Raw genomic sequence first — 13610 nt, forward strand, 5'->3', positions numbered from 1 at the left:
TCAAGTGACCATAGGTGTGTGGGTTCATTTCTGGGTCTTCAATTCTATTCCATTGGTCTACTTATCTGTCACTATACCAGTACAATGCAGTTTTTATCACAATTGCTCTGTAGGAAAGCTTTAGGTCAGGCATGGTGATTCCACCAGAGGTTCTTTTATCCTTGAGAAGAGTTTTTGCTATCCTAGGTTTTTTGTTATTCCAGATGAATTTGCGAGGAGTAGAAATTTAACCTAAATGTGGTGCTTAGAGCCAAAGACTTTGAGAGATGAAAATTAGATCCATCTTCACAGGGGAGGCTCAGTGATTAAGAACATAAACTAGAAGAAAATCACAGTAGTTTGTACTCTTTGTCCTTTGCCAGGCACTGCCTGGAGCTGTGTTGGAACTCATCATCAAGAAAGCCATTGCCAGTGTAGACGAAGGAGAGATGCCCTCCTCTTCCCTCATCTCTTGCCACCTATGGCAGAAAGGAGAGCTGGCCCCAGGGTCATGAGAGTAGGAGAACTGGCCATGTCCCTCACTGGCTTCTACACTCAAGAGAGCAGGCTCTGCACCTTACCTAGGCAGCAGGGCCCTGCTTGAGGGGTTGCCAGTGAGCCAGCCCTGAGGGTATGAGAGCAGGAGAGCCAGCAGGCTGACCAGCTCAGATACCTCTCAGACCCAGATCCAGGGCTTTGAGTTGGTCCACCCCAACATCCACCCTATCAATGACCTGCTGGAGTGCATGAAGGGGTTTATCCTACAGATCTAAAACTATGGGATCTCCATGGCACAGATCAACAACAGGATATCTGAAAGGGGTCCCAGTGAAGTTCCATTATGGATAGAGTAGCAGAAACCAGAGCAGAAGCAGACTCAAACCAGATGAGTCATGCAGTGAGCATTTGTAAGCAAAGAAGTGTGGATACAAAAGTATACAGTGGGACACACTAGAGCTTCCACAGTGAGGGTTTTCCCCTCTGTTGAAGGGAGTTGCAGAGTGGGATTGGGGTGCACGGTATGAAATTCACAAAGAACCAATAAAAAGTTAAACAAACAAACAACAGCGAAAACCAGAAAGCCACTGGCAGATACAGGCCTGCAACCCTGGACCAGAACCATGAGCTAAAGTAAGCTTTTTTCCAGTTGATGGCCTTGTGATACTAGCAGCAAGGAAATGGCTGAGGGCAGTGGTACTCTTCCCCCACAGACGTAGTCAGTAGTATTCTGCCTGCCATGTATTACACGTGTCTCTACCCCAACTCAATTCTCATTGGAAACCTATCTCTATGCCCAACTCACAGATGTGGAAACTAGAATGAAACTAAGATGAAGGAACCTGCTGATTCTGTGTGGCTGCAGAATGATACTCTTAGTCCCTCCATGCCTGTTCTATATTCAGAGAGTACTGGGTGCCCACTCTGCCCCAGCCACTGAATAATATTCGATTTGATACAGAGAATATGACAGAGGCCCTGCCTTGGGAGACAGCAATGTACAAATATACCTCTTGTGTGATGAGCTTTACAAGATAGAAAAACACAGGAGTGTCACTAGCCTGACCAGAGGATGTCAAGAAAATCCTCCTTGAAAAACTGTCTAGTCTAACACCAACGCAAACTGGATCAAATTAAAAGTTTGCCTTCCTGAGTGTTTCCTTTTACTTTAGACCACAGAGTTGATGGGAAGTAGAATGGAAAGCTTGAGACTCTGGCAATAAGGACCAATAGAGAACACTAAAAAGTCATAGTGTATATTAGAGCCAGAGAAACTTCCCTGACCACAGGTACATGCCCATAGTAATAACTGTGCTTCAAGAACTTTGTTGTAAATACTTCAATTTTTTTCTATATTTTATGATAAATTGGTGTCTTTAAAACTCTTCCTGGAGAACACAGGTAAACAGTTAGAAGCTCCTAAAGAGGAAACACAAAAATCCCGTAAAGAATTAAAAGAAAACACAAACAGGCGAAGGAAATGAACAAAACCATCCAAGATCTGAAATTAGAAATAGAAACAATAAAGAAATCACAAAGGGAGACAGCCCTGGAGTTAGAAAATCTAGGAAAGAGGTCAGGAGTCACAGATGCAAGCATCACCAACAGAATACAAGAGACAGAATTAAGAATCTCAGGTGCCATTGATACATACCATTGATACAACAGTCAAAGAAAACACAAAAGTAAAAAAGCTCCTAACCCAAAATATTCAGGAAATCCAGGATACAATAAGAAGACCAAACCTAAGGATAATAGGTATTGAAGAGAGTGAAGATTCACAACTTAAAGGGCTAGTAAATATCTTCAACAAAGTTATAGAAGAAAACTTCCCAAACCTAAAGAAAGAGATGCCCATGAACATACAAGAAGCCTACAGAACTCCAAATAGACTGGACCAGAAAAGAAATTCCTCCTGCCACATAATAATCAAAACATCAAATGCACTAAACAAAGAAAGAATATTAAAAGCAGTAAGGGAAAAAGGTCAAGTAACATATAAAGGCAGACCTGTCAGAATTACACCAGACTTCTCACCAGAAACTATGAAAGCTAGAAGATCCTGGGCAGATGTAATACAGACCCTTGGTTTATTACATTTATTTCTTATATATGTTTAAAAAATAAAAAATAAAATCAATTTTAAAACATGAAAACGCTCTTCCAGGCCATAAGACTACCTCTCTCAGGAATGCTAACCAATTCTTAAAGATAATAGGCCCACAGTAAGTCTTGCATAGGTTAACTAACCGCCCCAGAACTACTGCCTCTACCTGATCTTACAGTCATGAGATGCTATCTCTATCTCAATCTCACTGGGCAGGGTGTCAGGCAGCTAGAATCAGCCCAAAGCCAATTGAAATTCCTCACACTAGCCAATCCTAAGCTGTTCACCTGGCCTGCCTTGCCATAATAGCTTAACTCCAATATAGGATTGGTTTAAATCTCCCCCCACTTGCTTCCTGAACACCACTCTCTTCTTATTCAGCCTTGTGTGGCATGCTTTATCTCATGTGATCATGACAAACTGAGTAATTTTTTTCCCAAAAGTTTCTCATGTCCCTCTTATGACCACACATGACTGCCTAGCTAACGAGCACAAAACAAGGACATGTGATGTGCTTCTGGGCAGCTCTAATGTCCAAGGAAGGACCAGGTATTGAGGGAATCGGTGAAGCAAACAAGTTTCAGCCAGGCTGCTCAGATCAATAGCTTGGAATATGGAATACATCTCAGTAACACAGACAAGGCTACAAAGAGCTTAGTGTCTCAGGATGCCATTTCCAAAGTGTGGAGCTAAAGAAATACCAGAATATTGATAATAACTGAAATTGTTCCACAAAGTTTGTACCCTGGAGGGCTCTCCAGCTTTTTCTGCCACATGAGGACACAGCAAAATGTCAGTTGTCTGCTACCTGGAAGAGAACCCTCACTGGAATCCAACCATGTTGACTATCCTACCTCTAGAACTGTGAGAACTAACTGCCGGTTAGTTACAAGCTTGGTCATCTGAGCTGCTATCTCATAGCTAGCTGCCTAAACCAAGACAGTTACTACATAGTGGGGACCTAAACAGAAACTTTGTCACAAAGACTGCCGACAAGGTCAAGAGTGGAAAAGGTGGTGGCTTTGATGGGCCTTTGGGTGTCTGTTTACAGGACACTGCAGAGCCATGCTCTTGGAGAACTGTACTACTGCCTAAGCCAGCAAAGACTGAGGTCTGCACACAGAAGGTAAACAGAATCAGACTGATCCTGAAGCTCGTAGGCAGCTCCACAAAGAAACCAGAGTGTAGAACTGGAGACAGACAAATGGACTTTCACCCTAATTCTGACACTTGCCAAACACCTAGCTTCGGCCATATGCCTTCATCTCTAATCTTCAAAATTATTATGAGTAAAATGAAATTTTCCTGGGGCTGGGACAGTTGAATATATTGATAAAATATAAACGTGCCACACACAGTTATTTTTTATGGTGTTTATTTATTCTTTTGAGTACTTCATACAATATATTTTGATGATATTCTTCCCCTCCCCCACTTCTTTCAGATCCTCTCACTTCCCTACGCACCCACCTTCACATACTTTCTTTCTCTCTTACAAAACAAAGGAAAAACAAAACAAAACAAAACTAAACAAACAAACAAAAACAAAGCCACCAGTAAAGCCATGGAGTCTGACTTGCCAGGCAGAGTTCTTCCTACAAAGGAGGCGCTCGGTAAGTACTATTCCTCTCCTTTCCAGGCTGCAGCTGAAGTGCATCCAATCTACTAATCGACTTCTCACGCCTGATGGTGTCACCTTTACTCACCTCGGACCTCAGGCCCCCAAACCATTTTATGCATTAATAACTTCCTAGCAAGTAAATTTTTGTCTCTTTGCCTCACATGAAAACTCTGGCAAACAAAAAGAGAAATTCATAAGAACTGCAAAGAAGAGTCTGGGCTCTGCCATCAACCCCGCCTTTAGGCTGATGGCTCAAGAGCTGGGTCCTCAGAATTTAACACAGCACACTCCCACTGCTTGTCCAAACTGTCATCCAGTTTTTCACAAGATCCCTCTCTTCATGTCCCTCACGAGTATGACTTAACCCCCAAAGCATGCATGATGAACACGTTACTATTTCCTCCCCCAAGAATGGGATGTGACAGCATGAGGGAGGTGGGGTGGGCGTTCCTCAGCTGGATGGAGAGAGAAAGGTCACGTCCTGTTTCCATTCAGGCCCCTCAGGCCTTCACTTCCACACAGAGAAAGTTTTTGCCCCAGACTCAGAGAATATTGTGTATTTTAGTGACCTTCTCACACATGCAAAAACCAAAAACAGATTACGTCCAGAGGTTAGTGACAATCCGATGAGAGTCAGCCAGTAATACCACAAAAATAATAAACTAAACCACAATAACTTAGTATTACCTCAAGAACACGTCAAATCTCTCTCTCTCTCTCTCTCTCTCTCTCTCTCTCTCTCTCTCTCTCTCTCTTTCTCTCATACACACACACACACACACACAGGACACAGGACAGAGGACAGAGGACAGCACTGTGGTGGACATTACCAGTTAGAAGAACAACATCTGACTATGAAATCATGAAAAAACTCACCAGTCACTCAGGTATTTATTTCAATCCATGCCTAGTAGGGTGCCAGCGCTTTGAGGTTTGTAAATGAGGTAAACTAAAACTGAGGAGCATGGTCCCAAGGACAGCTTTACTGGGAAAAGAAAATTACCATCTTGCAAAAAAAGAACATCCTCAAATAATCCCTAGTTCAGCTCTGATTCGCAGAGCGAAGCCAGAGAAGAGAAAGGGCAGTGTAAGGGAGAGTGGTCTGGAAACATCCTGGGCCACTCCACACAGGTCCAACAGGGACTTTCAGAAACCTAACCCAGCATGCCTGAAGCCCCCCTTGACTCCCAGGTGCACAGCTTCTGGGTGAGCATCATGGAGCCCCCATTACTCAGGTACTCTCAGCATCCTCTCTTGCCACTTCTCTTCTGCTACAGGAACTCAAAATTCTAGGATAGAATTCTACACAGAGATTTCCTTCTCCTAGGGACAGTCAACTGAATTCCCTTCTAGAATTCTATTTGCTGGGCTGATTTCCACTTTTCTCTTAAACATGAACTCAGACGCTTTCTCTGTCACCCACAGCCACATCAGCGTACAGGGCTACACTGTCTGTTCTCAGATCCCCTGTGGGCACTTTTATCACCACACCCACCCCACTGCCCTGCAATCACCACCTTATTGATTTAATTCTGTCCCTCTGTCCCAAGCCCATATATCAAGATCAGCCTTATTGAATATGATGAGGATATAAGAAGTCTGTTTGATATGTACAGTTCGGTCAAGCCCAGTGCTGCACAAATATAATGCCAGCTCTCAGAAGGCTAAAGCAGGCAGATTGTGAATTTGAGGCCAGTCCGAGGTTACATAGCAAGTTCCAAACCTCTCCGTATTACATGGCAAGACTTTGCCTCAGAAAATCCATAACAATAATAATGTGTATAGTTCAATATTTTTCATACATAAGCCTTCTATGAAGATAATATGTTCTATTAAATATATATTTTATTTATAACCTAAAATTAAATATTTGTAATATTTATATTTTAAGAGCATTAAATGGGATAGCTGTGATTAGTCATTACTCTGAAAATCAAACACTTAGCTCCAAATATATGACATCCTAGCCCAAAGAGGCAAATAATGACACTTTCAAAAACAATGACCAAGAGCCCTCCCTCACACCCAGAGACCGTCTGACTCCCAGGAAGTCCGTCATAACCAGGCTCATGGTGAGTCCCCCCTGTCCCAATGCCCGGCCTAACTAGAACCCCCACAAAACTCAGCAGATAAGAGACTGAGTTCTCCGCCCTGCCAGAGCTACATCTTCCTTCCCATCTACAACTCTGCCCGGGGCAGATCGGGTACTCCAGATCCCCTTACACCCAGAGACAGCCTGACAAGTGGATATGAGCCTCAAAGCTTGGAATACCCACAATACAATTCATAGGCCATATGGAACTTAACAAGAAGAAAGGCCAAAGTGTGGATGCTTCAATCAAACTTAGAAGGGAGAACAAAATAATCACAGGAGGCAGAGGGAGGGAGGGACCTGGATGGGAGAGGGGAAGGGGAGGGAAAAAAGTGGGGGCAGGATCAGGTATGGGAGGAGACAGGAAAGAAGTCCAGAAAGCCAGGATAATGAGTAGAAATATGTAGCACTGGGGGCGGGGGAGGGGGTGGAGGTGAGGGTGAGGCTTTACTGGGGAAACCACTAGAAAATCCCAAACACCATGGATGTGAAAGGCTCCCAGGACCTAGTGGAGATGACATTAGCAGAAATGCCCAACATTGGTGAGACAAAACCTGAAGAGACCATCGGTTGATAGACATGGCCCCTAGTTGAGTGAAGGTGCCACCCACCCATCTCCAAATTTTTAAAACAGAATTGTTCCTGTCTAAAGGAACAAAAAAGTGAAGGAACAAAAAAATGGAACAGAGACTAAAGGAAAGGCCATCTAGAAGCTGCCCCACATTGGGATCCATCCCATCTACAGACACCAAACCCTGACACTATTGTGGATGCCAAGAAGTGCATGTTGACAGGAGTCTGACATAGCTGCCTGACAAATACAGAGTCAGATGCTCGCAGCCAACCATTGGACTGAGCACAGGGTCCCAATTGAGGAGTTAGAGAAAGGACTGAAGGAGATGAAGGAGTTTACAACCCCATAAGAAGAACAACAACAACATCAACCAACCAGTCCCCTAGAGCTCCCAGGGACTAAACCATCAATCAAAGAGTACACATGAAGGGTCCCATGGCTCCAGCTGCATATGTAGCAGAGGATGGCCTTGTCAAGCATCAATGGGAGGAGAAGCCCTTGGTCCTGTGAAGGCTTGATGCCCCAGAGCGGTGAGATGGGAGTGAGAGGGTGGGTGGGGAAGCACCCTCTTAGAGGCAAAGGGGAAGGGAGATGGGGTGGGGGGTTGGAGGGGAAACGGAAAGGAGGACATTTGAAATGTAAATAAATGATTAATTTTTAAAAAGGAAAAGAAAAACAATAACCAGAAATGTATTTCCAGAAGTAAAAATATAATTTAGTGGTTGGAATATAGTCATAAAATTAATGAGAATGCAGTACAAATAGGGATAAAGCTCCGTGACTCTGAAAGAAGCTACAGAGCAGAAACAAAGAATGAGAAAGTAGAGATTGGGTGGGACACACAGAGGAGAGCGTGGGGAAATCTGAATTGAAAATTCTGGCCGGGCGTGGTGGCTCACGCCTTTAATCCCAGCACTCGGGAGGCAGAGGCAGGCGGATTTCTGAGTTCGAGGCCAGCCTGGTCTACAAAGTGAGTTCCAGGACAGCCAAGGCTACACAGAGAAACCCTGTCTCGAAAAACCAAAAAAAAAAAAAAAAGGAAGAAAATTCTGGAGATTAAAGAAAGTTATCAATTCACATACTGTGTGTGCTGCTTGTGGACGTTGTACATCGTGGTGCGGAGCCTAGTGCGCACCACGATGTACAACGTCCACAAGCAGACTGTGTGTGTGTGTGAGAGAGAGGGGGGGGGGAAGGAGACTCGTTACATTGTAACTCTCAGAAAAGTAAACACTCATGGAAAGTAGAAGCAAGCTCTAGCTGGTGAGGACCGTTCATTCACAAAATAAACATACAGAATGTAAAATACATGTTTGAAAACTTTTTATAAAAAGCAAGCTCAGATAAGGCTGTGATGCAAAAGAATTGATGAGCAATTAAAAAAATGTATGTCAACAAGATTAGAAAAATTAGGAAATCTAGTAATTCCAAGAGTTAACATATACATAGAATAGTGGAAATTTTTGCATACTATTGGTGGTAGAACAAATTGGTACTACCACTTTAGAAAAATAATTGACAAGTTGTAAATTAAATAACCCAAAAAGTCACCAATAGGCATTAAAGTGGGAAGACTCACATATAGGCATGTCTACACTCAGCCAAGCATTGCCTTCCAAGGTCGCACCCTTCCGCTATTATTTTCATTATGACACTGCATTTCTTAGGAGCACCCTGCGGTTAGATATATGAGAACTTACTCTCCTGCGCTTGCAAGCCGTGGCCCAGGCCCTGGACAGCTCTCTCAGGCAGTGAGAGCTCCCGGGTGAGCCCTCTGAAGATACTCTCCCCCTTCCCACCACCTGCCGCCAATGTTCAGAGTTTTCCCCATCTCCTTTCCATTCCACACTGGCTGTCCTGAGGTTGCACGCTTTGGCCTTGTCCCTGAGATGCTCCTTCCATCATCGCTATACCCTAGCCTTCCCCAAGCTCAGGTTCTCACCTCCATCCTCACGACTGATCTGGTAATAGCTTCGCATTCCATTGTGCCTTAGGGACGCGCTCCTTCCAGCCCTCATCAGTACTTAGGAGCGTATCACAAACACATCACAAAATAAAAGCCATGATAGATCAATCACTTCCACTAATGAATGGGTTTCACCCTCTTTCTATCTTCTGCACCACACACACACATATACACACAAAGACACACAACACTAGTATTTGTTAAGACTTCAGTAAAAGGCTTGAGAAAGAAGAAAATCCCAGAAGAGCAACCTTGGGAAAGAAGACGGGAAGAAGAAGAAGCCTTCACCTATACCACTGGGTTATCCGAGCCAGAGGACAGGTTCCATGTATCTGAGCACAGATCATTACTTTATGTTTCAGTTGCTAATGCTATTAGCTCCTTTGTGTCATTAATAATGTCTAAGGGACATATCTCTAGCTTATTGTTCTCCAGCCTTAGTTGTGTCTACATCCCCGAATACATGTTCAAACTGGCATGGAGTATCAGCTACAGCAGAAACTTTTCTCGTCTTGGGTATGAGCAAATCCATCAATGCACCAGCTCTGTTGCTTAGCATCGTCTTACCTCCTCTGTCTTCAAAACTTCCCATATTCGAGCGTGATCATCCACCAGCCAGTGTCCTGTGTTTTCTCCTTTTGTGGAAAGTTTGCCTTTAGACGCCACTTGAGAAGGCTCTCCCACAGATGTCCCCTCCATCTTGAAAGAGGTAAGCAGGAGGCATTACGAATCTGCTGGAAGAATAAAATACAATCTAGATTAAAATTTAAAAACTCATATTTGAAAAAATATGAAATCAAATTACTGTATGGACAGTGAAATCACTGAAGACAATATTATAACAGTCATTACTCTTATGTCCACTTTTTTTTTCTTTCGAGACAGGGTTTCTCTGTATAGCCCTGGCTGTCTTGGAACTCACTCACTTTGTAGATCAGACTGACCTCGAACTCAGAAATCCGCCTGCCTCTGCCTCCCAAGTGCTGGGATTAAAGGTGTGCGCCACCACGCCCGGCTTATGTCCACTTTTTATATTCAAATATTTATTACTGGTATTTTAATGCAGGCTTCCAGAAGAAAAGGAACACATCTTGATAATGAACAGTGACACAAACTCTATTTTTAATGGATTTTATTTTTAATTACATGGAAATTAAATCCATGTGGTGGGATAGGTGCACATGGGTGCAGGTACCCTTGGGGGCCAGAAGAGGGCATCAGACACCCTGGAGCTGGGGCTACAGGTGTTTTTGAGATGCTCCATGTCAGTGCTGAGAAGAGAACTTGGGTCCTCTGCAAGAGTAGTATGGGCTTTCAATAGCTGAGTCAGCTCTGTAGCTTCTGTGATACAAATGTCATAGGAAATGTGTGTGTGTGTGTGTGTGTGTGTATGCACTCGTGCATGTGCACGCTCTTCACATTCTGTAATTCACAGACAGTTTAGAAGAAACTAGCAAAAGCATCGAGAGTTTTACTCCTCAAACCCACCCTGGGCAGCTGCACATGCAGATCTCTGTGCTAGGCACACACATAATTCAGTAACTTTGTTCTTAAATCTCCAGGGCAGAAAGGTTGTAAATAAGCTTTAAAAGTGTGGCGTAGTACAATATAACCTGTGAAATGCGACAGAATGAAGGGCCGGGGTGTTGCCAAGCACACACCTAGTATGCAGCAGGCCCTGGATGACAGACCCAACATCAGTAAGGGCAACAAGAGTCGCTGCAGGGGAAGCAGGGGCAGGGAAAGGAGGGAGATTCCCATTAGGGTTTATCTATCAGCTACGTTGCCTTCGTAGGCTCTGGGTTATTGCTGGAGCCAAACAAGATTTTTTTAGGAGATCCTTATTCTAGAAGGTCTCCTTCAGCTCTCATCAGAATCTCACTCCAACCCACTTCGGTACCACACTGTCCCTTAGAATCTTGCTTTCCTTCAAGTTTCACAAATACACCCTTCTTAGGGTGATTTTTACAAAAAGCCTATCTGTTCATGGGATTCTGCTTACTTAAAGTTTTCATGGAGAGTAAATCCAAATTCTTTCACATAACAACCGGGGCACTTTGTGCCTTTCACCTCCCTTTTCTTACTCTGAGCCCCTGACTACTGCTTACCACAGGACATACTATTCCAGCCATTTGAAAACATATACAGACCCCCAAGGCGCTCTCTCCCCTCTCTCTCTCTCTCTCTCTCTCTCTCTCTCTCTCTCTCTCTCTCTCTCTCTCTCTGTGGTCCACGCCCCAAGATACTAATGGGGACCCTCTCTCTCCATGTATGGGATGGACCTATAGATTGTACCAGCCATACAACTTTATTATATTAGTTGCTTTCAGCTCCATTTCTACCTTCAAGCCCTGTAAGCATCTTGAGACTACAGATGTGTCCTATTCAGAAAGCATAAGTGAATGTTAAATGAATGTCAATTCATTATTGACATTTGTTGCAGACAGCCCTGGGGCTAATTATGTTTGATGTTAATTCTGTTCTCCTGTGAGGGGCTGCGAACAAGGAATGAGTCAGCACTCAGGTGATTTCCTGTAAACCTTCTTTCCACCTTAATTTATAAAATAAAGGCTGGTGATTGGGCAGAGAAAGAGAGGAAGGTGGAGCTTAAGGTTTTGGGAGAAAAAGAGGAGGGGAAGACAGAAGAGGAGGAGGAGGAGGAGGAGGAGGAGGAGGAGGAGGAAGGAAGGAAAGTGGAGCAGAAGCACCCGGCCCAGAGAAACTGTAAGTCCTAAGGGGTCTCTTATATGGGGAAGACCACAGTGTCATGGTAGATCTGCCCAATCTAGGCGCACAGCACATGTATTCATATTAACTGAGTTGTGTTTTCATTGCCTGGGCTTATTTGGGTTAGAGATTTACTGCAACAGACATTATTATCCAATAATTCCGTAACTCATGACAATCCGGAAGTAAGAAAGAGGCATTGTTTTGCTAACTCACATAACAAGTAATAAAGTCGTTATCTCTTCCTTAAACCTTATTGGCTTGCTGGGCTAAGTTCCTCATAACAAGGGAACAAGTCTAGATTCAGCATGTATTCCAACGAAATGATCATTAATTAGTTTTGTGGCTTTGGCTTCAGGGAATTGAGCCTATCTGCAAAGACAGGCCTTATGCTCATGTGACCATGAGCATATTGGAATAATGGAACAATATTGTAATATTGTTATATTGGATATTATATATCCAATAATGTAATAATTGGAACAATAAGAGTAATTGGAAGATGAAGTCAATGAGTGGGACAGGGTGACACTAGAGAAACTGAGACAAGTCTCTACAGGGAGAGTTTTCTCTTTGGGCCTCATGTGCTCCATCTGGAAGCCACAGACAGCAAGCCTGACTTCCTGCCGAGGGCAGCCATGAGTTCAGTGCCAGCCCAGGCCATCACACAGTAGTAGACACATGGAGCACATAACAGACTCGCATAAAAATCAGGCAAATGCAACCTGCACAATAAGAGTGGACAGAGTTCCTGAGGGGACATGCTGACAAAGGACGTTGACACAGGCAAGGAAATAAACAAGGCAGAGCCATCGGGAGGTTTCAAGCCAAGAAAAAGGAAATTGAAAATAAACAGGCAAGCTGGAAATGGACCAGATTCGTGGGAAGGAAATTCCACGGTTGTTACTGGAGATAATACTGTAAACAACAAATAATAAATCAAAACAGAGTGCGGAAACCACATGAGATGGCTTCAGCAGCATTCCCTGCATGTCATGGAAATGTCGCTGGGTGAGCTAGACAGATTACAAGACCTCAGAGCAAGCACTGTACATTTGCAGGCACTCTGCAGCTCAGCGACCCCACAGCGAGGACTCGACTGTCTGCCCACAGCTGCTCTCCCGGCTCCACGGTGTGGCTGCAGGCTGGCCCATGTTCAATGCTGGGACTGAACTCCACTTGCCCTGTCTTGGGGAAAGATGCATTTCTACATTGGCAACAGCCCCAAAGCACCCGGCAGCTGAGGGGGATCTTAGAGAGGCAGCCAGCTCTTACAAGGCGCTGTGAGGTTGAAGATTCTCCCCTCCTCCTCACCGGAGTCTTTCCCACCCATCCTCATCAGATCTACTCACTTAGAAACATAAATGATGCTGGGTACTTGCACTGGGCACTGTATTCTCCCACTTCAGCCACACAATAACCTTACAAGATGTTTACAACTATCTACTGTGGTGAGAAATGAATCTGAGAAACTAAGTAACTGGCTTATACTAGTAGGAAGTGGGAGGTTCCCAAGCGACCCCTCCCCATCTTACTCCTCCCCCAAGTCATTTAAGACAGCACTGTCTCCATCCCCTCTTCTACTCCCATGTCAGTATGGAAAGCCCATCTCTTCACCCCTTCACCCCTGCTGAACTATTCAAGTGGTGCCCTTTCATAAGCACCCAGGCTGGTGCCAGGGTCTCCTCTGACACAACAGCGCCCCCTGGAGAAAGGCTCACACCTGAGTCCACAGGTGAGAGCAAGCTAGGTGGAGAGGGAATTTCTTCAGAGCTAGATCATTCCTTTTCCTCTCCATCCCTGTCTACAGTTTTGACTCCTGTAGGCTTTACAAGGGTGTGACTGACTGACCTGCTTAGTCACACGGGACCCCTCCCTCAGCAAAATCCTTGGCTGGCCCACCTTCAAAGTATACAAAGAATAGGCTGAGTTGCCTATTCCTCTTTGAGCATAAAGTATTTTATACATTTTAATTTTTCAAACATGTTTTCCTTTATGGTTTCTTTCATCTGCTTCTTCTTAAAAAAAAAAAAAAAAAAAAAAAAA

At 44.1% G+C, this 13610-nt stretch overlaps 1 protein-coding gene across 4 annotated transcripts in view; it reads right to left on the minus strand.

Annotated features, from left to right (window-relative positions):
• The window catches only part of Rgl1 (ral guanine nucleotide dissociation stimulator like 1), a 247822-nt gene that overhangs the window by 145160 nt on the left and 89052 nt on the right, over positions 1–13610 (minus strand). For 2 of the 4 annotated variants that reach the window (XM_029483257.1, XM_029483250.1), the window contains exon 2: positions 9405–9568. In XM_029483257.1, coding sequence (XP_029339117.1) covers positions 9405–9536 — 132 coding nt within the window. In that variant the 5' untranslated portion in view covers positions 9537–9568. Of the gene's footprint in view, positions 1–9404; positions 9572–13610 lie in introns of all 4 variants that reach the window. The other 2 variants (XM_021176216.1, XM_029483251.1) reach the window with 1 other exon arrangement.

This window comes from Mus caroli, chromosome 1 (genome assembly GCF_900094665.2).
Source record: "Mus caroli chromosome 1, CAROLI_EIJ_v1.1, whole genome shotgun sequence".
Classification (NCBI taxonomy): Eukaryota; Metazoa; Chordata; class Mammalia; order Rodentia; family Muridae; genus Mus; species Mus caroli.